This window comes from Balearica regulorum, chromosome 1, assembly GCF_011004875.1.
Source record: "Balearica regulorum gibbericeps isolate bBalReg1 chromosome 1, bBalReg1.pri, whole genome shotgun sequence".
In the NCBI taxonomy this organism is placed as follows: domain Eukaryota; kingdom Metazoa; phylum Chordata; class Aves; order Gruiformes; family Gruidae; genus Balearica; species Balearica regulorum.
The window spans coordinates 215,480,249-215,506,804 of NC_046184.1; the positions used below are offsets into that span (position 1 = coordinate 215,480,249).

The window sequence follows — 26,556 nt, forward strand, 5'->3', positions numbered from 1 at the left end:
ACTCACTCTTCACTGCCTGGTTTCAGAAAATATTGCAAAGCATTTTAAAATGTTTATATTAGCGTGCATTTAAGGGCTATGGTAAGTTTGACACTGGTTGGATGATTGTGTGGTGCAGTGCCTTGCGTGGTGCCTGTCCATGTGTCTGTGCAGGGTTTTGGCACCTCATAGACTTGCACCTTGAGAACTGTTGTGTAATTTGGGCTGACTCATCTGTATCTACACACACTGAACAAATACGTAGACAGGAAGGCAAATGTAATCTACTTTTCTTCCAGCAGCTGAAAATGCACTCCCTGGCTCCCTGAAGAACTCGGCGCAGATCAACCCACCTGTAAAACAATGTCATTTCTCCTGCTGTGTCCTAACAGCTTGTTCTGGGTGCTGACAAGGCACATTAGATTGCATCAGTTCAACACTGGAAATTCATTCAAGACATTTTTCCAGGCTGTCTGGTGGCTGCTGTTGGGAATAATCCTACTTTGCTCGCCAGCACATTGTTCTGTTTTTAAAATTGGACTGCTCGGACCCTGGAACTGTGACCCCTTCTTTTCCAAAGCCTTTCCCCATGTGGCTGCCAGGTTAGCAGTGGGACGAATAAGCAAAGATTCTTCAGTAAATCTTGGACACAGGCTGGATTATGTGGTCCTGCAAGAAGAATGTGAGACATCAAGAGCTCTGGTTAGATTCATTGACTTTGGAAAGCTTTCCTCAGCTTTCATAGGCCCTCTGAACCCTGGTTTCTGTGAGGTGGCTACACTTTTAGGGGAAAACTGGAATAAAGCCATCTTCTCATGGATGTGCATCAATTATAAACTGGATTCCACCATCCACCACTCTACATTTGCAAGGACCCTGCCCTCTCCAACCCAAGTTTTGTTTACAATAATGAAATATTTTAACTGGGCTCATGTTGGCATCATTGCTTCCAATGAGGATATTTGGATTGACACAGCTAACAAGTTAGCGAGTGCACTCAGGAAACAGGGGCTTCCTGTAGGCATTGTTACCTCCATGCGTAAAGGAGAAAAAGGCATTGAAGACACCTGGAATGAAATTAAAGAAGTTGACGGCATTAGAAGTAAGTGCTTTGAGTCTCATTCCTTTTTCTTTAAAAAAAAAAAAATTATTTATTTTTATTTCTCCAGGGTAGGACTACATTGTTTTCCAATGGACATAGCTTAGAGAATGAAGTTTTGCAATCATTTAAGCAAAGCAGAATTTTATCGCTGACCCTAATGGAGCCAGGGCTTCATGTAAAAGAATGCTGGGCATTTTGTATGGGATGGAGAGGGCAAAATAATCTTCTACAATATGAAAGATTGGGTTCAGCTTCTCTGAAAAATAATATTTAGTAGATGGGGGTCTGTGATTGACCCTGTCAAGTGTAAAGAGGGGGTTATGGAAAAGTTTTATATTTATGGTGTTTTGGATTATGGATTATTAAAAATCTCATGCTCTGATGCTGTGTCCTTGATACCTGTGTTCAGTGAAAGTATCAGAAGTGAAATCCAGTATTATACATCACATATTAAAGCAGTGCAAGGGCCCTTGTTGATGTACAGCACGTAGTAAAGAATGATTTTTTTTCTCTTGAGAAAGTAAAACCACGTGGTAAAACCACGACACAAAGGTAACAAGGTGCTAACTCTTTAGGAAGGACAGGCAGGGGAGACAAGGAGAGGGTGTTGTCCTCTATGTCTATGACCAGCTGGAGTGCATGGAGCTCCACCTGGGGATGAATGAGGACCCAACCGAGAGCTTATGGGTCAGGATTAAAGGGAGGGCAGGGACAGGAGACATTCCAGGAAGACCGAGCGGGTGAGGTCCTCTATAGACAGATAGAAGCAGAGCAGCCTCACGTTCACAAGCCCTGGGCCTCATGGGGGACGTCAACCACCCTGCTATCTGTTGGAGGGACAACACAGCAGGGTATAAGCCATCCGGGAAGTTCCTGGATTGCATTGATAATAACTTCCTTCTCCAAGTGACAGAGAAGCCAACGAGGAGAGGTGCCATGCTGGACCTTGTTTTCACCAACAAGGAGGGGCTGGTGGGGAATGTGAAGCTCAAGGGCAGCCTTGGCTGCAGTGACCATGAAATGGTGGAGATCAGGATCCTCAGGGCAGCAAGGAGGCAAGGAGGGCGCACAGCAAGCTCACTACGCTGGGCTTCAGGAGAGCAGACTTTGGCCTCTGCAGGGACCTGCTTGGTCGAGTACCATGGAACAAAGCCCTGGAGGGAAGAGGGGACCAAGGCAGCTGGCTAATATTCAGGGATCACCTCCTCCAAGCTCAGGAGCGATGCATCCCAACAAAGAGGAAGTCAGGCAAAACCACCCGGAGGCCTGCATGGATGAACAAGGAGCTCCTGGACAAGGTGGTGGAGATTGTCGCCCTCTACTCTGCTCTTGTGAGACCCCACCTGGAGTACTGCATGCAGCTCTGGGGTCCCCAGCACAAGAAGGACATGGAGCTGTTGGAGTGAGTCCAGAGGAGGCCACGGAGATGATCCAAGGGCTGGAGCACCTCTGCTATGGAGACAGGCTGAGAGAGTTGGGCTGGTTCAGCCTGGAGAAGAGAAGGCTGCGGGGAGACCTTAGAGCCCCTTCCAGTCCCTCCAGGGGCTCCAGGAAAGCTGGAGAGGGACTGGTGACAAGGGCAGGGAGTGACAGGCCAAGGGGAATGGCCTGAAGCTGCAGGAGGGGAGATGGAGATGAGATGTGAGGCAGAAATTCTTCCCTGTGAGGGTGCTGAGGCCCTGGCACAGGTTGCCCCGAGAAGCTGTGGCTGCCCCTGGCTCCCTGGCAGTGTTGAAGGCCAGGTTGGATGAGGCTTTGGGCAACCTGGGCTAGTGGAGGGTGTCCCTGCCCATGGCAGGGGAGGTTGGAACTAGATGATCTTTATGGTCCCTTCCAGCTCAAATCATTCTGTGATTCTGTGATTCTATGATTCTACAATTCTACGAACTTGGAGTTTTATCAGTGCTCAAATCTATACTTGAAACCAAATCCACCTTGGGTGGGTTCATCTCATCACCATCACAGCGCTCCATGTTAATTAGAGATGATTGGCTCCTTTCACAATCAATGGTGAGATCCAGTCCCTCTTCAAATATGATTAATCTAATCAGCTTAAGCTCTCTGCTCTAGTACAGGATGAATCACTGCATAGTAGAACCCATTTCTTTCCTGTAATTCAGCCACCTGAAAATGCTCTTGTTCACTTCGGCTTCTACTTTGCCAAGGATACTTTTTCTCCTAAGGAGAGACCACAGCTACTCTAGAGATCCTGCTCCCTTCTGGCTTAGTAGCAGGCAGGTCTCTTTTGTAACTTTCCTTCCCATTATTGCCCTACTTTGCTCCTCTCACCTGCTGAATTTTGAAATGTGTTCTTAGATGAAAGATCAGGAGTGCTTCCTTTAATGAAGGACCAGTGAGCACCATGGACAGCCTGTTAAACAGATGCACATGTATTTCAGATCTCCTCACCAGATGTGAGGATACTGGTAGGCATTTGGTAGGCAAAGACACAGGCTATGGGACAGCCAGGCATAGACCAGATATTGAAACGTAACAGAGTGCCCAACCTAAAATCTGTATATATGGTGACAGGGTGAACAGGCGGAGCTTGGGCACTGCTGATGACTGTGTGGTGTCTGTCAGCTCGGGGCACACAAAGGGAAAGTGTACATCTCTCAGCTGATGGCAGCACAGGACCTGACTTCCCCTCGTGTTAGCCTGTGCCTCACTTTTGTCAAAATTTCTCTCCGCTCCTCCTTCTGTATGGCTCCAGAATGGGTAACGCTTACAGCCTCCTTTGCTAGGTGTTGCAGACCTCCAGAAGTTGAACAAAATGAGTGTAGCTCCCAACTTCCTCAGAACATCACACTGGTGGGGGATTATTAGAGTCTGACCTGATACAGCAGTGCAGACAGCTCTTTTATTGGGGGGAGGGAGATATTTTGTGATGAAAACCCCATATGGACTAACAACACTGCAATCCTTGTGTTTCAGTTATCCTCCTGTGCATGCATTCTGTGCTCATTGGAGGGGAGGAACAGGCTACCTTACTCACAAAAGCTCTGGAAATGGGACTAGCAGATGGAAGATACGTCTTCGTTCCATACGACACTTTACTGTACAGTCTTCCTTACCAAAACAACTCATTCAATGTCTTTGATAACAACAGCAAGCTCCGCGAAGCATATGATGCTGTGCTGACTATCACACTGGAATCTGGAGAAAGGACTTTCTATGATGCATTCAGGGAAGCTAAAGAAAGTGGTGAAATAACCAGGGATTTGGAAGCCACTCAGGTAAATATTCTTTCTCTCGGGCTTTTCTGGGACCTGGTAATGGGAGACATGTCACAAGCAATAGTTGTAGAGAAAGTACAGATGAGAGACAACCCAGAATGTGTGCTTTTATTTTGAGAAAAACATGGTGAAAATTGAATGTGGTCTTCGTTCGTTTGGAAAGGATATTCCTCCTGAATGTCTGGCAATCTAACTGACAGTTAGTTCAACTGCAGGACCATGCTGGGAATTTGAGAGACAGAGGTAATCTCTGAGGTGCTTAGGTTTGGTTTGCTACATGTTAATGCAGTAGGCCCAAGCTGAAGAGGTGTCTCCTAAGGTGGATAAAGTCGGTGGAGCTTTTAAGGTAACAGAATAAGATGTCCGCATGCCTGAGAATTTGAGGGAGAATGCAACAGACAAACAAAATACTGGATGCTTCTAGAGGGAAATGCTTAAGATCAGTGCTGCCTTATTCTTTTCAGTACTATAATCAAAGTTATTTTTTGTCAGCACAATTATCTAAATGTCACCAGTAGCCTATAAAAAAATAAGTCACTTGTGACCTTGCAAACATTACAAGAAGAATTGGGGAATCTGTCATACTGGTGAAGAGATGCAGGATTCAGCTGAGCTAATCTTCAAATCTCACTATGATCTTTCAAAAATTATAAATACTTTTAAGGCATGGATGTCTGCTTTAGGAGGAGATTAATCATGCCCTGAAATCATCCTTTTATTTCCCATCAGTATAATGAGAGCCCAGGTTAACTATAATGAGCGTAGGCTTCTTCACTGTAAACACTTCGCATTTTATCATGAGCGTATGGCTATAATCTCTCTTCACCTACCAATTGTCAATGATCATGTGATTGCAAAAGCCACCATGAGTGTTTTTAGGGGAGGGTAAAGTTATAGGTTCCTAAGTCAAGTCTGGCACAGAAGGGAGCAATGCAAGGAGAAAAGACTCTCGTACCCCAGGGAACAAGTTTGCTGTGGCTCTGCTTTGTGGTTTTTACATCTTAGGAATAAACAATGTTCTGACAGAGAGGACCCATCCTTTGGGCATGATATTTTTCCTACCTGGGTAGGGAGGAGAGACTCTGGCTTTGATCTGCTATTTGTGGAAGATGTTTTAGTGCAGTGTTTTGAGGCAGGCTGCGATAAAATGCCAGCTGAGCATCAGGCTCAGAGTCTTGGCGCTTCCCATGATAAAGCAATTTTACATGGTTTTAAAAAGATTTTGAAATTGTATTTTGGGAAGCAACCACAAGAAAAGACAGATATTCAAAGTCACACATATATTGGGTTGATCCAGAGCTATTTTAAACCTAAGATTCTTCAAACCCATTACTCTGTGAGCCTCTGGTGTCTCAGTTCTTGAGTTTACAGCTTAGTCAGCGGGACATCTTTTGCCACAAATCTCAAGCCAGAGGTTGGCAGCAGTATATCCTGACCTTAATTTCTCCTGTATTTTTAGGTTTCTCCACTTTTTGGAACAATCTATGATGCCATTTACTTCATGGCAATGGCTATAGACAGTGCTCGGAGGAAAGGAGTCAGAATCTCAGGAGCTAACATAGCTGAGCACACAAAAAACTTCAGTTTCCCTGGATTTAGTTACTGGATAGAGACAGACAGCTGTGGGAAGGGACTGAGCAACTACGTGATACTGGACACAGATGGTCGTGGGAACCAGCTCTTCCCAACCCACTTGGTTGACATGTCTTCAAGCTCTGTGAAGTCCCTAGGCCGGGCCTTCCACTTTCCCAGTGGAGCTCCACCCAAGCCAGACTCCAGCTGTTGGTTTGATCCAGATGTTCTCTGCACTGGAGGTAAGAAAGACAAAAAAAACCAAGGTCAAATGGCATTGGATCCATGCTTCTTATTTTATCATCTTTCCTCTTAGTCAAGAGGAGAGCACCCCAAATAGGAAACCCTTAGCTCCAGAAATTCATATAAATATGACCAGTTATCATGCCGTTTGTGATGGGACTCCTATACGGAGATCACACTATTGATCCACAAGACTCTTTTATTGCTTGTTAGGTCAATAAGGTTGTTGCTACGGTTGTGTGCTGGAAAGAGTTTTCCAGGTCTAACAGTCAACATCTGCCTATTTTGATAGCAATCAATATATGCCAGAGGCTTCAGCCAGCATCATGTCCCTGTCCTTCTGAGGGACAGGACACTAAGAGGATTTGCATTGAAGACAGCCTAAGAGAGCTGCACAACTGCAGATGCTCTCACCGTCTCTCCTGATAACCCCAGCTTCTTTACCCAGCTAGCTATGCGGCTTTAAGGATCATCAGAGCTTGCCTCATCAAGAAAAGATAATAATTACTCAAAATAATTTGAGTTACTGTAGACAGCAGAAGTGGTAATTGAAGATACAGGGGCAGAGATATCTGTGCTGCTTCCTAGGCTTGCGAGACTGGGCACTGGTTTTACTTATTGTTTTTAATTTGAGGCAACTGTGGTGCAGTTTTAAAGTCCACGGGGAAGCCAAAATCTCAGGGTAGGATACTTAGCCTCCACTTGACATATTTACTTATAATACTAAGCATTTACTCCTACTGCTCCAGGATGTGACTTAAACAGACAAAATTAACCACATCTACAGAATATTTTATTCAACAGCTGAGAAAAACATTCTCCTTGGCTCAGCCATAGCTGGTTTAAATCAGTGATGCTCTATGGAAACTGGAGATATATTGATCTTACAGCAGCTGGCAAGCTACAGAAGAGACAAATATAATGCTACCTTATATCTAATTTTTCACTGCCACTAGGAAAAGCGTAGCAATTTAGCATCCCATTGCAGTCTATGGAAAAATCCCACTAATTTTTAGAAAGATCAGATTTTATGTTCACACCTTTACAAAAGCATAAAGCTCTAGGCATTTGTCAAGGAAGCAGTAATTTATTATTATTACTAATATTTCAGAGACTGAATTTTATGACTGGAATTAAATCCAGGCCTCAGTCTGGCTTTTGTATGGAGTTAGGGTTGGAGGGTGGTTGGATGTGAAGCTGCCAGGCTCCTGCGGTTCCTGACCCCAGGTCCACCAGGAGCAGGGCTGAGCAGGTGCTCCCAGTACATGTGCACACACGCGCACACACACACACAGAGTGCAGACACAACCAATTATTGACAGAATAATATATACAGGAGACCCATGTGTTTACAGGCACCACTACCCACAACCAACATTGCCAAAACATGAGACAACACAAATGGACTGATCCTGTTCTTATGCACCACTTAATCAGGCTCCAAGCTTGCTAGCAGATCTCATAACCCCAGCTCCTGCATACACACAAATGCATCCTCTGGTAGGTGGTCCAAACCTGTAATTCCCCCATAGCCATCTCTCAAACCCTCTGCAGGAGCTTGTCTCCAGACTTCTTGTCTCTCATGAGTTCTTATGGCTCCAGGACTTCTTAGCTTACCTGTTGGTTAGGCTGATGTGAAGTCTACATCACACGCAGGTGGAGAGCAGTCACCCAAGAAAAAAAAGTTAGGAATAGGGGTTAAGAAGAAGGTAGGACAAATTGTTATGATCAGGTAGAGGGTTTGGCTGGAAAAATGCACAACCTGCTTATGTGTGACCAGCATCTCCATCCCCTCCAGTATCCCATGTTTGAGCCTCCCCAACTCACGCCCATCCCTCCCTTTCCCCATTTTTTCCCTTCCTTTAAACATCCCATAAGAAATTTCATATACTCCTCCTGTCCCCTTAAAGCATCCCCTAATGAGTTTAACACAATCCCACATATACCCTCAATTATGCCGTAAGTTTGCTTTTTCCCATGATCCCATGATAACCTTGCTTTCATTTCTGATTAGTTATAAAGTTCTGGTTGAGCTTCCTCAAGGCTTTGCATCATTCCTGCAATGGCCCATCCATCACTGACATGAGTGCTTTGGTCTTTGGTATTGCTTTCACTATCTCCTGTTCCTTAGGGTTTGTTTATCTGCGTGTTTATTTTTCAGTTCTCTTGTCCTTTTACTGTCTCTTGTTCACCCTGGTGAATTTTGTGCTCCAACCAGCTCTTGCTCTCAGCTTATCAGGTGCTGCTTCAGTGAATGAAATTGGATTTGTATATTTTCCAGCTGTGGAACAGTCCTCATGTCATGGTGGGTGACAATGTCCATACTTTGAGCAAAGGGCATGATCAGAGAGAGACCCTTTGCTATTCTTTGATTTTCTGCACTGCCTTTCAAGTACCACTTGCCTTAGAGTCCTCTAAAGTATGGTCAAGCACTTGTGGGTTATAAAATGCAATGGTAATAAGTAAAAGAATTTTTCTGAGGCTCTTTCTCAAAGGAGATTTGTTCAGACAGCAGAATCTCTGGGGGCTACCCGAGGAAGCTCAGGAGACAGCACCAGTAAAAAAAAGCCTTGATTGAATACAGAAGAGAGCATTAACAAACTCCACATTATTCCTACCACATTGTGGTCTGGGTTACGAATTCTGTCTGAAAATATTAGAAGGCCATGCAGAGATGTGAGATCGGATTTACATACCCCTACACTTCACTGGTTTGTCCAGGAGGCATTTTCTCCTTTGTCCAGCAAGAAACCAACCCATGCCCCTGGGCTATTTAAAGCTCATTCTCTCTTCACTAACAAGTTTCCCAGCAAGTGGCCACAGGTCCAGAGCACAAGGTCTCCTTCAAATCTGCCTCTAAGCTGATCCGATCCCTCCTTTTCCATGGATCTAGCATTGTGCAAGACCTTTATGGGATGTGTTCTGGCTTCACACTCACTTCAGTTCTTCTGGAGGGAGATGCGTCTTTGGCAGCTTCCTTGCCTCCTAGGGATGAACATTGGGTTGCTGTCACCTGCTATTACGGGGACCGCAACACTGACTTTGTTCATGCATGAAGAACAAACCCTGGCCTACATTGGTGTGGTCTTGCTCATTCCTGTATTCAAGGTGAGCACCTCCTGGAGAATGCTGGGTCTTTGTTGGAGTGAGACCTTGGTCTACATCCGCACTATCTGTGAGATGGAGAAATGGGTGTGAAGTATCCACTCTACTGTACTCAGATTTCTTCTCAGATAGAGGTATACAGGGCTAGTTCCAGACTGGGGCATGAAAGCAGAGTGACTTCTTGTATAGAATCATAGTATCATAGAATCACAGAATGGTTTGGGTTGGAAGAGACCTTTAAAGATAGAATCATAGCATCGTTTAAGTTGGAAAAGAGCTTTAAGATCATCAAGTCCAACCGTTAACCTGGCACTGCCAAGGCCACCACTAAACCATGTCCCTAAGCACCACGTCTATGTGCCTTTTAAATACTTCCAGGGATGATCACTCAACCACTTCCCTGGGAAGCCTGTTCCAGTGACTGACAACCCTTTTGGTGAAGAAATTTTTTCTAATACTCAATCTAAACCTCCCCTGGCACAACTTGAGGCTGTTTCCTCTTGTCCTATCACTTGTTACTTGGGAGAAGAATGACAGAATCACAGACTGGTTTGGGTTGGAAGGGACCTCAAAGCCCATCTAGTTCCAACCCCCTGCCATGGGCAGGGACACCCTCCACTAGCCCAGGTTGCCCAAAGCCCCATCCAACCTGGCCTTCAACACTGCCAGGGAGCCAGGGGCAGCCACAGCTTCTCGGGGCAACCTGTGTTAGTGTATGTGTGAGGAAAATCAGGGATCAGGGCCCTGGGTTGAAGCAGAAGGTAAGTCCAAACCCAGCAGAAAACTTTCAGCTAAAATAGTCTGTCTTTTCCTGAAAAAGACACCAATTTTCAAAAATGTCTGCTGTCTTCACTGGGAAGCTCTAGGTTTCAGTGCTTGCAAAAAGGCCTGTGATTTAAGTGCAAGCGTGACACAGAGTTATGAACCTTTTATCAACCCAAATTCCTTCATGGTTGTTTGTGTTTAAGGATCTCTGAATACAGACAGAATAAAATAGAAATAAACAGAAGACAGAAGAGACAGAGACAGCAAACACTTCCCACTGGAATTTAGCTCATCTACTCACGTCAGCTTTCCTTAGCTCTCTAGCAAAGACACTCAGGAGCAAAGTGTCTGTCTCCAGTACTTTCTGACGATGGCCCCACTGAGGAAAACATCAACCTTCTCCTCCTTCTCTTCTGCTCTTTTCAGCATTAGAAATCTGTAGCAGGGAATGAAAAATCCCAGATGGGCTGGTGACTCACACTGGCCGTCAGTTTGGTACCACATGATAAAGTTTTTTTTCAGTGTTTCTGTTCCTGGAGAGAAGAGGGTCAAATGTTCAAAAGTTACAAACTTTGCAGAAGCTGCCTCTAAAACTTAATTCTTCCCTGCGAGTTCAGTCTTTATTTACTTGAAGAAAAACCATTTTTCCACTGATCCAAGGCTCTAGATTTCATTTGGAAAAAAAAGTGCATAGAAATAAATAATTAAAGTAGTTGCAGTCTCATGTAAATAAAGTCAGTAAGTATTTGTATATTCACAAATTAACATCACATAAAAATTGTCTTCTAGCATTCTGCTAGCTGAATATTTGACTTTGTAGTCTAATGGTCTGATACTGATATTTTCAATATTATTGGCTAAATCAAAGGGATTTTCTAACTCACTGATTCTTTTCCCCTCTCTGCACAGGGATTGAGCCTGTAGTCATGATTTTGGGAGTAATGCTGATATTTGCCCTGGTGCTTTGTGCTGTGGGCCTGGCTTCTCTCATCAGGTGAGGATTGCAGTATGCATTTGATTTGGTGCCACTTTTAGCTTCTGTGGGAGACTTGCACTTTAACTGACAGTTTGGACCATGTGAACACATAGCAGGTTTCATTGTGGTCTTTGCTCTCCATCCACATATCTCTCCAATTTATTAAGTGATAGTGGCTTGAGCACTGTGGTAATTGGTTCTGCAGTCTCAGGAGAAGCCATCTTACCCTTAAACCAGTCCAGGTGTGGAAGAACATTGCAGTCTGTTGCTGGAAGGATTAGCTGGGTGATGGCTCTGAAGCATTAGGAAGGTGACTGTCACTTTGGAAGTGCAAAGTGTGCCGTACCAACCAATGACCAGAGTCTGCTTTAATAACATCAGGGTGGAGACTGAGTGGGCTGCCACATTAAATGTCTTTGTTTTCTTATTCAAGATCATTCTTTCTTGGATTTCTGTCCCTAATATAATCATGCTTCCTATGAAGAACCTAGGCTGACCCTCTTTACTTTCTCCATGTACTAAAGAGAGAGACAATATGTCTGGAGAGTGTTTGGAGCAATTAATGAGGATAACTCTTTATTACCAAGCTGATTCACTCCCTGTTTTTTACTGAAGTCCAGCTCCCTGGTCATTCATGTTGCATATATGTTGGTCTGGGCGTGGGATCTTTGGAGCAAATGAGGTAGTCTGCTGGGGAAGGGACAGTGTCCAACAATTGCATAGGTCACACTTGTGTCCTGACTCTATATCCAAGGTGGACATGAGCCAGCATGGACTGATTTGTCCAGGGGCTATGGGTTGCTCTTTGGCAAGGACACTATGGGCATAACCCAAGGTAATCTGCTCCAAACCGGCTTCTTGAGTAATCTGTCTCTCATTATTGATGTCTACATGGTGCATGACTGAAATTAGAGTGAAATTAGACTGAAATTAGAAGGCATAGTTCCTCAGCAGCAATGACTTCAGCAGAACAGGGTTCCTGAATTGTCCCATCCAGCTTTGCCTCTCAAATCATCCAAAAACACATTTTCTCTCCAGTCCTGAATCATCCCTCCAAACCCAGATGATATAAGGCCACCCAGCAAGCAATATCCCAAACAGTTCCCTCGCTTATAACACACAGCTGTTTCTGATACCTCATAACTGCAGGCACTGAGGAGGTTGCCTCCATCCACCCGCACTTTGAAGCCCTGCTCTATTGCTTGGCCACCAGCCTGTACAATTACGTAAATAAAAGACAATCTTTCTGCCCACTCTACTTGTAAGCTGTTCCACAAGTACCAGACTGTGCTTGGGAAGGCTCAGTCAGGAGTAAAGATGTATGACCATCTGCAAGGGACGAAAAAAAAAGAGTCTAGCATGACTCAGACAATGATTTATGTTAGGGAAGGGCATGTCTGGAACTAAATTTAAATCACAGCATGGTCTGAGTTCAAACGTGGGAGCTCTGGTCTTAGCTCTGCCAGGGAGCTGCTGCATGACCTTAAATGAGTCACTCCACTCTCTGTGCTTTGCTTTTGGCAGAGGGGTTCTTTCCTCCATGCTTGGGGGAGAGGATGTGATTGACTAAACCAGGTTTTCAGGAGGACAGGTGAAAAGTACATAAGTGATGAGATTTTTGCATGAAGCTGAGTTGGGTGGCTTGGGACAAGTGGTTAGAGAAAGACTATAAAAAACCATCTCAGGTGATGCCTGTGATCATACAGCCAAGGCTCACTCTGAACTCCAAAAAGGTTTCCATGCTCTTCTAAAATGCCCAGAGTTCTACCTGCAATGGAATCATGGTGATCTATGGATATTTTGCGAAGTGGATTCCTTCTACAGTACAGTTAGTAAAAAGCAACCTATGGCCCACCTTATCGGGAAAAGGCTTATGTATGCGCAGATCAGACACCTGCTGTAGAGTAAGCAAAGTTCATTGAACAAAAAATGTGACATTGAAGGCAATAGAGGAGCTTTCCTTTCTCTTCTTTCCTCCTACTTGATGAGGTTTTTACTGTCCCATACATACTGTGTGCTGTGTGCTTGACATCCATTGAAACGGTGGGTTCAAAATGATGGTGTGTGACTTCTGCCTCTTCCCTGAGTCCCTAAAATGGCCAAGTAGTGGGTATTAGTGTCAGATGAATCCCAGCTAAAAACTGACAATGAAACTCTGGAATGTTTCTTATTGATTTGCATGAACTGGCCATAAGCCTGTTTGAACTATCCCATGAACACGTAGTCCTTGACAGGGCACCATTTCTTCTTGTGGTCTCTCCTGCCTTGCATATTCAAGAGAAGCTGGGCAAATAGCAGGATGCAGTCAAGGAACAGATAGCATCTTTGCTGGTCTGGCGACTCTACTGAATTTTCTTTCTTGCCTGTAGCAATTCTGCAAATCTGGTAGCCCACCAAGGAGTGCAGAGAGTCATCCCTTGGAAAATGGGCGGCAGCATCCTGTGGAGATGCCAGAAGCACATTTGTCCTGTGTTACACAGTGTGTGATAGATACCCATCTGGCTCAGGTCCTGGAAGAAGTAGATCTGAATCAGCACAGTCTTCTTCTTGATCTAATTACTCCTGACCAAGAGGAAGAGCACTGGCTCAGCAATACTTCTTCCAAGACCTCCATGCTGCATTGCACTACACCACGCACGCCAAACTGCTCATCCCCTGTAGCTTTTCCCTCTGTACGAGCTTGCAGTCATTACAAGGGGGTATCTTGCTGTGTGCTTTGTATGTCACCATGATACAACACAGAGATTCAGCCAGCACATTTTGATGGTTACTTGTGTCCAGGCAGCTTTTATAAATTACCTGTGGTTCAGTTTCAGCCCTGAGAAAGACTAGTGTGCCTGAGAGCTGTTGGCTCATATTTGCAACCAGATTGACTCAAGATGTCTGTTTGTCATGAGACCTTTTGAGATGATAGCTTTTGTTGTCTGTGAATTGGATAGCCTTTGCTGTTTGACCCAGGGCATTTTAGTCCAAGTGAGGACACCCTGCTTTGTGTACTGCTTTCACCCATGTCCATCCCTACTGCCACACCACATGCTGCACTTTCCTTATACTGCGGGGAAGCCAGATGTGGGGGACTCAGAGGTGGTGTGAACTGGTTACCTACCTAAAAATGATAACTGTGGCTCTCCAAATCTCCCAGGCATAGTATCTTGAACAGCCAGCTATTCAGGGGTCCTAACAAGATAATACTGACCTTGGATGACCTCGTCTTCATCAACCCAGAGCTACATAAAAAGGTAAGTCCTCCCATTCATGAAAGTAATCTGGTGGGACAGTCAAAAACAGGTTTGCTGTGTGGTATTTTCATACCCATGAAGCTCTGGGAAGGTCATTCACTTCTCCATGCCTCATTTTCCCCTGCATATCAGAAAATTTCACATATGCTGAGTGTTTTTGAGTCTCAGATTAGACTCACGTGCAGTGTTAGAGCTGTTATGATGATGTAAAATAGTACCATTGGCTGTGTTTATTCTAACAGCCAGGGCTTATTCTTTGTTCTTGAGGTTGGATGGTGTAGCATAGTTCATGTCCATATAACTAAACTATCTTATCTTCTAAAACAAAGTGTCTTCATCTGAACTTCTTATCAGGAATTTTTCCTGGCCTGTGCTAGCTCCTGCCCAGAGCTGGGCATGTCCTGGGGGAGTGTTGATGAGGCTTTGGGCAACCTGGTCTAGTGGAGGGTGTCCTGGCCCATGGCAGGGGGTGGAACTCGATGATCTTTGAGGTCCCTTCCAACCCAAACCATTCTATGATTCTATGATTCTATGTTATTTGGCGCAGGCCAGAGCCATACCCAGGACCATGCCAACGATATGGACTGCTGTGAATCAATCCCTTTGCCTAGGTCACTGGCACAGATACAGACTTCTTGTCTATGCCAGAGGAGTCACTTCCCCGTGCCCTACTCAAAGAGATACCTGCCTCCTCTGGTGTCTCCCCTGACCCATGGTATTTCCACCACCTAAAGTGCTGCTGTAGTGTTTCAAGGTACTAAATAGGGTCAATCTTACGAGCCTTTTAGAGGTATTCAGAGAGGTGATGTGGAAAGTTTGGGGGATTTGAGAGGTTGCTAGCATGGGTAAAATGCATGGCCCAAGGCAGAGCTGAAGTGGAAGTTTTTATCCAGAGGTGTTCATTGTCTTGCACCTGCTTTCCTTGCCTTCCAGAGGCTGACCTTGGACAGTCTGACTGATGCAAACAGCGTAGCAGCTGATGGCAGAAGCCTGAAATCTGTAACACGCTCCTTTTCCTTGAAAAGCACAGCTGCCACCCACGAAACCTCCAACGTGGCTTTGTATGAGGTAGGTAGGGGCCTCATGCAGCCTTCTCCCACTGCTTCAGTTCACTGAGCTGCTCAAGCGGATAAAGTCTTGGGCTGTAATACTGTAGGTCCCAGGATGTCCCCCTGTCTGCTGACAGACCCTGAGGGTGAAAGTAAGTCACTCCCAAGCATCGACTTACCAGTGATTAAGGTGACTCTACCCCAATCCTCACTCTGACACCTGGAGTCACGTTTGGTGGTGGTATTTGACATGCCTATGTAGTGTTGCCAGGTCTGGTCCCTGTTAGAGATGGCCCCATGTAAAGGCACTGTGAAGAACCTTTCTTACAAGACAGGGCTGTTAGGTGGTAACATCTCTAACAAGGACCTTTCCTACAAGACAGGATCCAAATACACAGAATAAAGGCTATGAAATTGCCCTTTGTGCCAATAGGACTGTATGGAGTGTAAGCAGAGCCAATGGCCAAGAAAACTCACCCCATCCAGCAGTTCTTTCCTAAAAACACAGCTTTTCGAAAAGATGGCATGGCAATTTTTCCTGAAACGGAGCAAAATAAACTAGATCATTAATGGCAGAAAAAAAATTCTGGACAGGATTACTTTCCTTTTTAATCAATTTATCATTGTTTATGAGATACTAATACACCTTCTAGGTATGAAGTTCTGATCCAAATGAAGGTCCTGCCTCGCCCCATTTTTTGAGGGTTTCCTGTGAATATTCTTATTCGGGTGCAATATAGAAGGAATTTACTGCCAAGAACATTGAAAATCCCCAGCCACTTCAAAGTCAAGGGTCTGGAATTCAGACCTAGGTCCTGATGCTAGCTGTTGCTCAGAGACTTGCTCTATCATTCACCCATCTGTATTGTGGACAGGGAGACTGGGTGTGGCTGAAAAAATTCGAGACGGGAGCAGTTCACAAGCTGCGGCAAAGCTCCACCAGCATCTTGAGGAAGGTAGGAACAGGGGATGACTGGTCATATGGAGGGAAGGTTGCTTGGGGGACATTTGTGAATGCAGGGTCTTTTTATTCTCCTTCTCTCCTGTTTATCCATTGAATCATGCATCATGGCTGCCAACCAGTCTTGCACAGTTGCATCTGAAAAACTTAGCAGTAACCCATGTGTCAGAGTCAGCAGCCTGCAAAACCCCACCCTGGACCTGACACTTCAAAGCCGGTGCAATGCTGAATGTACAATGAGTCCTCTAAGTGGCCTTGTCTACAAAGGCAGAGTGCTTTGGAGGAAATCATCCCCGCCTGTCTCAGGGCAGGATGATGTACTAGTAGCTATTTTCATGTGATATTTGTTGACAGTAGTGTGGCACAGACATTGTTGTGCATTTCTCTGGGATTTGCTTTCTGTCTCCAGCTAAGATGCCTGTTATAAGTTTACTTTTAGTCTTCAATTTTATTATTATTACTAAATGACAAGCAAATGCATTGATTTTCCAAAATCAAGGCCATTAGTTGTTGGCAGCTACTGCTAACATAGGAGTGGCATTTTTGTGCATATAAATGTAATAAATTTACCAGGGCATGTCTCCAAAGGCACCCTTGAGGGTTGACTTTGGATCCTCCAGGCATGGTATTGCTTTCCAGATCAGACCAGAGCTGGAGCAAGACTCCACATGCTGAACTCAGTTTACCCCAGCGAAGCCATTTTGTCCTAGTGAAAGATCCAATCCAGCTTGTCTAAAGAAAAACAAATTTCTGTTCAGATTTCTTTTGCTATCTTGCTTTCTTTGTCTTAACAGACAGACTAAGAAAAACAAAGCTTAGGAGAGTGTAGGATAGCTGAAAGTAAGCAGCAAAGAGGTTGTTTTCTCTTCCCCATCCTTGTGTGAAAGACTGTTTGGGAGTACAGGAATGGTAAGGGCACCTAATGATATAAAGAAGCTGCTGAGCAGATGTCTGGCTGACTTGGCCTCTTGTGATTCACGGTCTTGTTTCAGATGAAAGATCTGCGTCATGAAAATGTGAATCTGTTCCTGGGCTTTTTCTCTGACTGTGGCATCTTTGCCATAGTGACAGAGTACTGCTCCCGAGGAAGCCTGGAGGACTTGCTGAGAAACGAAGATATGAAACTGGATTGGATGTTCAAGTCCTCACTCGTGATGGATCTAATTAAAGTAAATCCATTGGTCGTGCTGAGGCGTGACCTGCATGTGACTTTTATATTGACATAGCTATTTTGTCCAGGACTTTGGGATTTTTATAGTAATGCAGGGAAAACCAATTTGAATGTAATCATACTGGTACACAGGGTCTTTAATGGAGACCTCTTATTGCTGTTTTGTTACCGTCTGAGAAGCACTATTGGGGTAATAGGACTACGTCCACACAGCAGGATGAGAGGTTAAAACTACACATCAGGCTAGAACTGATCACCTAGAACAATTAATTTGGTGACAACATACTTTCCAAAGGTCCTTTCTTGTCATAAATCAGAAATGCATCCGGCATAAACCAAACCGTAGACATCTCCTGTCACAGGATGGCTACACTTTTGGTCACTTTAGAAGAGTGTTTTCATGTCCCATGTGTTTTCATCCCCTAATGGTGAACTACCAACCTGGGGCAGATGGTCTACAGAGGGTAGGCTGCCAGAACCATTCTTACAGCCCATGATCCACCTTCTGACCCTCCTTGAAGGAGCTGGGTAAAGGCATCCGGCTCTTAATGGCTTCCCTTGGCATAACCATTGAGTACCACTTGTGTCCACCTTCTCAGTCGTGTCTAAAAGTACAACTTCTGAGTGCAATGAGTCCTAGGGCTACAGAGGGAGGCATCTGACTGTTCCTAAAGCTGCCAGTCCTTTCCAGTATTACTTTCAGGTGCAGATAGCCCAATTCCTGTTCCTAATCTATTTCTGAACTTTTCCCACAGTTTCTTGGCCTGATCGGCACTGCATTTGACATAGAGTCGATGCTGTATTTGATGCCATCCAAGGTGACAATTTGGCTTCGTGTCACTGAATGCTGACAGATAGGATAATTCTTAAGGAACAGCCTCAATCTCTTCTGTGTTTCATAGGGAATTAGGTATTTGCATCACCGAGATTTTGCCCATGGACGTCTCAAGTCTCGTAACTGCGTTGTGGATGGCCGGTTTGTGCTGAAGATCACTGACTATGGTTATAACGAGCTCTTAGAAGCACAGAAATGCCCATATATTCAGCCACCCCCAGAAGGTAGGTGCCATAAGGGAATTTTTTTGGGAAATATTTGTCCATTGACTTAACAGATGCTTGTCCTAACACAATTGTGGGCCAGTAGCCACCTAAAGATTTTTGTACTCAATCTCACGACATCCAGTTACCTGTATACAATGCATTGTTACAGGAAAGGATAAGCAAAGTATTTTCAGACTTCTTGAAAGTGAAGTGAATAGCAGCGTGTCATGGTAATGGAAAAAGTATTTATTGTAAGCAGTGACAGACTTTAGGCAGTCATAGTTGGAGAAGGATTTAAGTGCCCCTGAAATCTGATCAATCCTGAATTTCTGTGACAGGTGGAATTCACTTCACATCCTTGGTCCCAACCCTAAATTTGAAGTCTTAGGTTAACCCAAATGCAAAGAGCCTTGTTTTGTAAAACTAAGCCATCTGAAACACAAGATGAAACAGGTCTCTCTGAAATATTTTAACATGCCAGTCCCCAAAGGCTGCCACATGACATTCCCACCACTTAGGGACAGCATCTCATGGGACCAGTGTTGGAGACTCTGATGGGATTTCTTTCACTTGGCCACTGTCTTGGGGTTCCTCTGGTATCCCAGTTTATTTTTGAAATCTGGGTTCAAGTGGTATGTAGTGTTTTGATCCCTCTGCCACAGGATTTGCTTCCTACACATTTCCAGCGTCTCAGGGCAGTTTCCAGAAGACCTTCTCCTCCCTTACAAAAGTTTTACATATATATATACATATATATAGATATAGTAGTAGCTGAAATGTTCCTTATTCCCATTACCCAGAATGCACAGTTACCAGGGTAACAATATCCCAGTTTGAAGAAACTTCAATTCTTGATGAGGCTGGGTATGTTTTACAACTGTGTCTTTCATCACTTGAACTATTGGATTATGAAGATGGATCATACTTCAGACTGCCACAAACTGCTTTTATGGAAACTACTTTCATCTAAGAACGATAGAAAATATTTTATTAACTGTTGCTTTGTAAAAGAGCAACAACAGTAACAAGAAATCCAGACTTCAGCATGAACATTTTATCTGAGTGATATTTTCAAACCAAAAAAAAGTATTCATGCTTTTGGCAATGGTAAGAAGACTTCTTACGTAGATCTTCAAAACTGGTGTTTTAGCATGCAAATTGTTGGTATAGCAATTTTTTTTAAAGGTGGAGTGAAATTTGGAAAATTCAAATTTTTTGTGAGGATGAAAATTTAATATTTCTAACACATCACAACAAATAGAAGACATGATCCAGTAAATAATGAAGTATGTTCCAACCTTTCCTCAAATAACTGAAGTGTTCGTTTAAGCACTTAATTTGACATAGTCTGAGTTCAAGTGTAAGAAACAGGATGCTCTTGAATTTTATAGAATTGCTCTGGACAGCTCCTGAGTTACTGAGGGACCCGGACATGTGCAGAAAAGGCACATTCAAAGGGGATATTTACAGCTTTGCAATCATCCTCCAAGAAGTGGTTGTTCGGGGTCCACCATACTGCATGTCAGAATTCTCAGCTGAAGGTAAGCGACTATTTCAGTACATTTTTAAGGCTTTACACAGCGCTCATAAAAGGTCTGGCCAAGCCCCTTGGGTAAAACATTAGTGTGGAAATAATGTCCCAATTTCACAACCTTTCTTAGTGACAAAAGGCTGTTTTCAACAAAACATCCATAATAAACATCAAAATATGTAGTTCTGATGTCAGCCTTGGTATGTGACTCGTCACTATCAATGGGATTGGAGTTCTGGGTTTCCCTCAAGATGCTTCAGAGCTGTCCAGCAGTCAGGCCACTGCAGCACCTCCAGTTCCCTGTCCAAATATTGACTTTTCTTCATAGTGTGGGGTGAAATCTGATGGCATAATTTCCCATAGCTTGAAAACTCCTTTGCTTCTCACTCTTTGGCCCTTTTCTATATGGCATGGGGTTTGAGGTTTTTGAAGTGGATTCCTTGCTAATGTCCTATTCTGTCCCTCTGCCCATCTATTTTCCCCAATTGCTTCCCTGTTTAAAGAGGTTCTATCTTCAGCAGAGATCAAAGTGATACATCATGACCCTGCTGACATATATAAGGTGGCTTGTATCAGAAATAGCAGATAGCTGAACTCTTTAGGAACTGCTCATGGTGCAACTCTCATTAGTTCAAACTGTGTTGTCCATGCATAGGCAGAGCAAACACATTGCAGTCCTGGAAAGGTCACAAGCACTTGAACAAGGAGAAGGTGAGAACAATCAAAAAAAAAATTACTTCAGTGAAAGCCTATTCTCAACATGTTTTAAGCTGGACCGTCACTGAGTGGCGTATGGCCATTCAGTATTTGCCTGTTCAGCGCCTGGAAACATGGGACCCTGGCCCATCCTAACCTGCTGCAACAATGCAATGACAATAATGATTATGGTGTAACGTGCTCGTAATTCAGACCTGGACCTATGATGTAGCCTATGATGTAATTAGCAGGTGTCCCCCCACCTAGTCCCCATGGGGAACCTCCAGCAAATGTTGCACGTAGTACACTCCAGTTTCCTGACCTGATAAAATGATGAATTTCTACTCATTGCATCCTAATTCTCAAGGAGGTCTCACTCATGGCGTGAACTTTAAAACCATCTGGGGAAGGCATTTCCCGTTGGCTGCCCCTGGAAATATTTAGGCCAGGTGCTTTGCTTAGTTCATTTGGCGGAGACGGGTGGGATAAGCCAAAGAGCTTTAAAGTAAACTGTCAACACTGAAAAGCTTTGGATACTCACAGTAACAGCTGTGGAAATGTGGGGCTTCTGCCAGAAAGAGGGTGGGTTTCACTCCAGATGACTCCATTGCACTACGCAAGATGAAACCTTCAAAGACAATCACATTGTGTTTTGTTTTGTTTTTAAGTGGGAAGATATATTTCTATCTTACAAAAAAACGCCATTTCCTCCAGGATATTCACACTAAGAAATACCTAAACTGAGGTTGGGGTTGGGTTCAGACATCCATCCGTACTTCAGCTGTCAATGAAACCTGCAGCTCCACTCCTTTGCTGTAAGGCTGTTTTATCTAAAACCCGTAGATTCAATGACTGAATTCTCAGGGTCTGAAAGCCCAAGCGTAGTTCCTTATTAGTCTTATTTCACCTCTGGATAGGGAGTCATTTCCCAGACGTTGTTTTGAACCCAGACTCTCCCCTTTAAAATGCTTTGCATTGTCTCTGTTCCCATCAACCTCCTACGTACTGATTTCCAGTTAAAGATGAAGCATCAGAGCTGGGCTGCCTGGGCTCGGACATAACCCTCTGCTTTCTTAGAGGACCGCAGATCCTGATGGAGACAGTCAGAGGCAATTTCATTAAATACAAGCCTGCAGGCTAACACATCCATCTGTCACACAACCTTCCCCCATCCAGCCACTTTATTGCTCATGACCTGCTTCTCCAGGGACAAAAAGGCAAATGAATCTCTTATGGTTTAATTCCTCCATGAGACTCCTGGTAGAGGAAAGCAGAAACCTCCAGTTTCATTTGACACAGCCATTGAGTGGTGAGGAATAACAGTGGTGGCTGAAGGAGTGAGCAAGGGACAGGTGAAAAGGTCCATGTCCTTTGCCCCCACCAAGACTCTCCATCTCACAGCGTGCTTCCCATTCTTCTCTTTGTCACAGAAATTATAAAGAAAGTGAAGAAGCCCCCTCCTCTGTGCCGCCCAAACGTAGCCCCCGAGTTGGCCCCCCTGGAGTGCATCCAGGTAATGAAGCAATGCTGGGGTGAATCCCCCGAACGACGTCCAACCTTTGAGGAGGTATTTCATAAGGTCGGTGAATAGAGCAGCAGGTGAAATAATAGTTTGTTTGTACTTGGCAGGAAATTGTATTTTTTTTCTTTAAGTCAGCCCTTAAATAATGATTGAAGAAGTCCCAGAGCTCTAGTCTTGCTTTTGCTGTTGGGTTATTTTATGGTTCGTGGTGTCTGGCTTACACCTTGTCCTAAATTTGAGCCGCCATGGCACCACCAGGTGGGGTGTGAAGCAGGCTGGACATGGGCTTGGTGTCTTCACATTTGCAATGTACCTACACAGATGGTCTCAGGGAGATCAAAGTTCTGTAAATTATGCTAGCACCTTCAGATCAACATGTTTTTTGATTTTCTAGAGTATTTAAAAGATGCTTAATTTAAAAGTAAAATTCACCAAAGGCTGTTAAACAAAGATACTACGTTTGGCATATGAGGTCTCTGAACTGCAGATTGGTGAAGGCTGGGAGCATATCCCAGGGAAATATGAATGTACCTGAGCACTGTTTGAACAGCTTTCCCAGACATCTGCTACTGGCCAGTCTCATGGACTGGCAAAATAAACCCCTTGCCTGATCCAGCAGTACTGTTTCTATGTACTTTTAAGGTCAAATCAGGTGAACAAATATCCATAATTTTTACCTTCCGGTTCTATGAAACTTTGAATAATTTTACACCCATGTGACTCCACTGTTGTGTCTAAGGCAGCTTCTGAAGTCATAGATTATCCAAATGGCTCAAGAGGAGAAAGCATAGCTCAGTGAGCAGTTGGGGATGGGGGGTGGCAGTAGACATACATGCCAGTATGCAAAGGTGGATTTAAGACCAGTAATACATAAGCAGGTTGTAAGTGTTGCTAATGCCCTGAAATTTGCACCTCTGAATGCAAAGGGCTACAAGTTACCCTAAAGGTTAGTCATGGGATAAATGAGGGTGCAAATTTGCAGCATGGTAAGACTTCATAAAATCTCACATACACATTACCAACTCATGAAAGGTGGTGTCTCACTTTACCCTCACTGAAAGTTCATAGAGGAGCAGCATGCTCCTGGGCAGCTTCCATAGTCAGTGATGCAAATTTGCTCTCTGGTTTGCCTTTATTGTTGCTGTCTTGCCACTGACAAAGCCAGTCTTTAGCATTGTCCCATAAAAATAAGTGCTTTTTGTTCCTTTCCAAACTTAGAGCGCTACAATGTTGTAATGAGATGGAGAAATAACTCTCTAGTTTGATTTTCCAGTTCAAAACCATCAACAAAGGGAAAAAGACCAATATCATTGACTCGATGCTCAGGATGCTTGAGCAATATTCAAGCAACCTGGAAGATTTAATCAGGGAGCGGACCGAAGAGCTAGAGATTGAAAAACAGAAGACAGAAAAACTACTGTCACAAATGCTCCCCCCGTAAGTACTAGTACTTCAGATGGTAACAAAGCCCCTTGGCACTCCATAGCTAGACTGGACAAAAGAGTTTCCCAGAGCTGACCTCTATGGCAAGCACCTTCCAATCAAAGTAAGAGACTTTCATCAATGCTTTTCATCTTTTGAGCACAGTAGGACAAGAGTTTCTGAGCTCTTAGGCATGCCCTACAACAAGTGTTTGTGCCCTGTCATCTTTGCCTGTGTTGTTATTTCAGATCAGTGGCAGAAGCCCTCAAGACTGGTGGCACTGTGGAGCCAGAGTATTTTGACCAGGTGACCATCTACTTCAGTGACATCGTGGGCTTCACAACGATTTCAGCCCTCAGTGAACCCATTGAAGTAGTTGACCTTCTGAATGATCTTTACACACTGTTTGATGCTGTTCTTGGAAACCATGATGTTTACAAGGTGAGGAATACCTGGGCGTGAGGATCAAGCCATGCCTGGGTTGAACACTCTTGTTTTATTCCACTGCTCTTTCCCATTTTTTTTCAAATTATTTATTTATTCATTAATGCCATGGTATTTGCCAGGTGGAGACAATTGGCGATGCCTACATGGTTGCCTCAGGGCTCCCAAAACGGAATGGAAACAAACATGCGGCTGAGATAGCCAACATGTCCCTGGACATCCTCAGCTCGGTGGGAACGTTCAAAATGAGACACATGCCAGACATCCCCCTCAGGATACGAATCGGGCTGCACACAGGTAGGCAGCAGCACTTGCCTGTGCCTGAACATCAAAGAACTGCTTCTTTGAATGCTTTCACCCTGTCTGCTCCAAAACAAGCACCCTTAGAAGTTGCTTTAAAATTCTATAGCAACAAGGGAATTGAAATGGAAACACAAACCCCAAGGAGGAAAATGGCTCAGTATCATCTGGGGGGAGAAATTGTGTATTCTGTCGAAGTCAGGAACTACATCAGAAATGTTAGTCACAAGGGTTTCATTGCACGGGTGGCTCTTTGATATGCCATCGCATCTTCACTGGTGTGATGTGGAGACATCTTTGTAACTCTGTTCTGAGATGAAAAAGCGCAGAAAAACAGGCATGTAGAGTGAAAGAATCAAAAAAGTTGGGGAGATTAATTACAGGTAGGACATAACTGGAAGACTATGTGATACAGCTATAAAAAAAAGCATGATATAAAGAAAGCAAAATATCTCTAATACAGAAGTCATAATCTATTCAATGAACTGAAAAAATGGCTTGTTTAAAAGAAAATAAGTTCTTTTTTCTTATACAAAGTGTAATTACACTACAGAACAAAACCAAAAATTATTGCACAGGATTGCAGTCATCATACAACCAAAAGTATGACGGAGATTTTAATTGGAGGAAAAGTCATCAGCTGTTATCATAGAATCAGTATTTGTTAAGAGATATGAACATTCATAATTTTATACCATAGTCATCCATTAATACATTTTTCCCATCTGTTCATCACCAGACTTCTTGCATCTTCCTCTAAAGTACTGGGCACTGCCCATTGTGGGAAAACGAATAATGAGTAAGATTGTCCAGGACTCTGACCCAGTATTACTGGGTAGTTTTTTTATCCTTCTGCCTGTCTGATAATGCCCACATTTTTGCATCTTTGGCATGCAAGTGTTTTCAGAAGTCAATATCCTGGTCCCTGTTGCATACGTAGGGAAAAAAGAGTAGAGAAAAAGAAGGATCTCACTCAGAACATCCCGCAAACAGAGCTGTGACTTGAGCAGAGCTAAAATCAGTATTTCATATCTCCTAGACAATGTAAGTTCTTCTTTTGGGGTTATCTCTGAAAACTCATCTCGCTACTGTTTTCTTTGCAGTTCGGGGGCTTAGGTGTCCCTTCACAGATGTCTAAAGTGCTAAGGAATGATTGCAGCAGCACTGTGGGTTTTATACTCTGGCAGAAGTGAGATGAGACTATGGCCCCAGCTTGTCTTACCCAGAGCTGGAGTCTCTGGAGCACGAACAACATATTTTCAACATGGAAAGAGGGGAATTCAGTGTGCAACATCTGCTGCTGCCTGTTGACAGCAGTTCTGCAACACGTCTTCCATGCTCCCAGCCAAAAATCTATCCCTAGGTGATGTGTACAGGGGGTAGTTACATTTCTTCTTTTTTTTTTTTTATGAACTCTGGGTATCTGGAAAGTAGTGTTACTATGAGCTGTCGTGTAGGGTGTGAGAGGAAGAGGGGGAGGAATTGGTGTTTTTTTGCCAAAGAAGCAGAAGCCAGATCTTGTTTTGCACAGATCTGGCAACATCACACTGTCATGGGAACAGCGAGGAACGCATGCTCCAAAGCAAACCGGCTCTCTGAGCTGAACAGCAGAGTTTGATTAACCCTAGACCCCATTTCTCCTGAGGAAAGAAGCATGAAGAGGGAATCACCAACATCATGAAAGCATTGAGGAAGCACTTGGGGGACAGGAGGGCTTGGCTAACACTTTCATTGTCCTGGGAAGGTTGGAGAATGGGTGTGACCACCAGTTTTGTAGGCATACTGCCTTCTGGAAACTGGTGCTGACAAAAGCTCATGATCCCCCCCTCTGAAAAAGCAGGAAATGCCATTACGGCACGGGCTGCCCCTGTCCCTCCAACCCCAACGGAGAGCTGCACCTCTGGGAACCTCTGCTGGCCCATGCCCATGGTCCACCTGTGGAATGCATGGGTAAGGTGAGGAGGACAAGAAGACCAGTGTTTAGTCTTCAGTTTCTCCCCTGCTTTAAATGCACCCTGGAGTCTTGGCTCTCCTCTCTCAACTTGACTGCCTGTCCAGAAAAACTCAGCTGACTCAGCTGTTTCCGTGCTGGCTGTATCAGGGCTGGAGCTGGACAGTTGGGGAGAGCAATGGTGAGAAGACAAGCTTTTCCACGGAGGCTTAACGGGATCTGTTTATCAGTCAGGCTCTCTGGCAGGCAGC

At 44.2% G+C, this 26,556-nt stretch overlaps 1 protein-coding gene across 1 annotated transcript in view; it reads left to right on the plus strand.

Moving 5' to 3' along the window:
- Positions 1–342: 342 nt before the first annotated feature.
- GUCY2F (guanylate cyclase 2F, retinal) overlaps positions 343–26,556 on the plus strand; it is a 48,245-nt gene continuing 22,031 nt past the window's right edge. Inside the window, exons 1-14 of the mRNA XM_075742562.1 lie at positions 343–1,081; positions 4,016–4,317; positions 5,777–6,131; positions 10,912–10,996; positions 14,121–14,217; positions 15,151–15,285; positions 16,142–16,222; positions 17,220–17,396; positions 18,301–18,457; positions 19,831–19,980; positions 22,097–22,245; positions 23,462–23,625; positions 23,859–24,051; positions 24,177–24,351. Coding sequence (XP_075598677.1) covers positions 343–1,081; positions 4,016–4,317; positions 5,777–6,131; positions 10,912–10,996; positions 14,121–14,217; positions 15,151–15,285; positions 16,142–16,222; positions 17,220–17,396; positions 18,301–18,457; positions 19,831–19,980; positions 22,097–22,245; positions 23,462–23,625; positions 23,859–24,051; positions 24,177–24,351 — 2,959 coding nt within the window. The remainder of the gene's footprint in view (positions 1,082–4,015; positions 4,318–5,776; positions 6,132–10,911; positions 10,997–14,120; positions 14,218–15,150; positions 15,286–16,141; positions 16,223–17,219; positions 17,397–18,300; positions 18,458–19,830; positions 19,981–22,096; positions 22,246–23,461; positions 23,626–23,858; positions 24,052–24,176; positions 24,352–26,556) is intronic.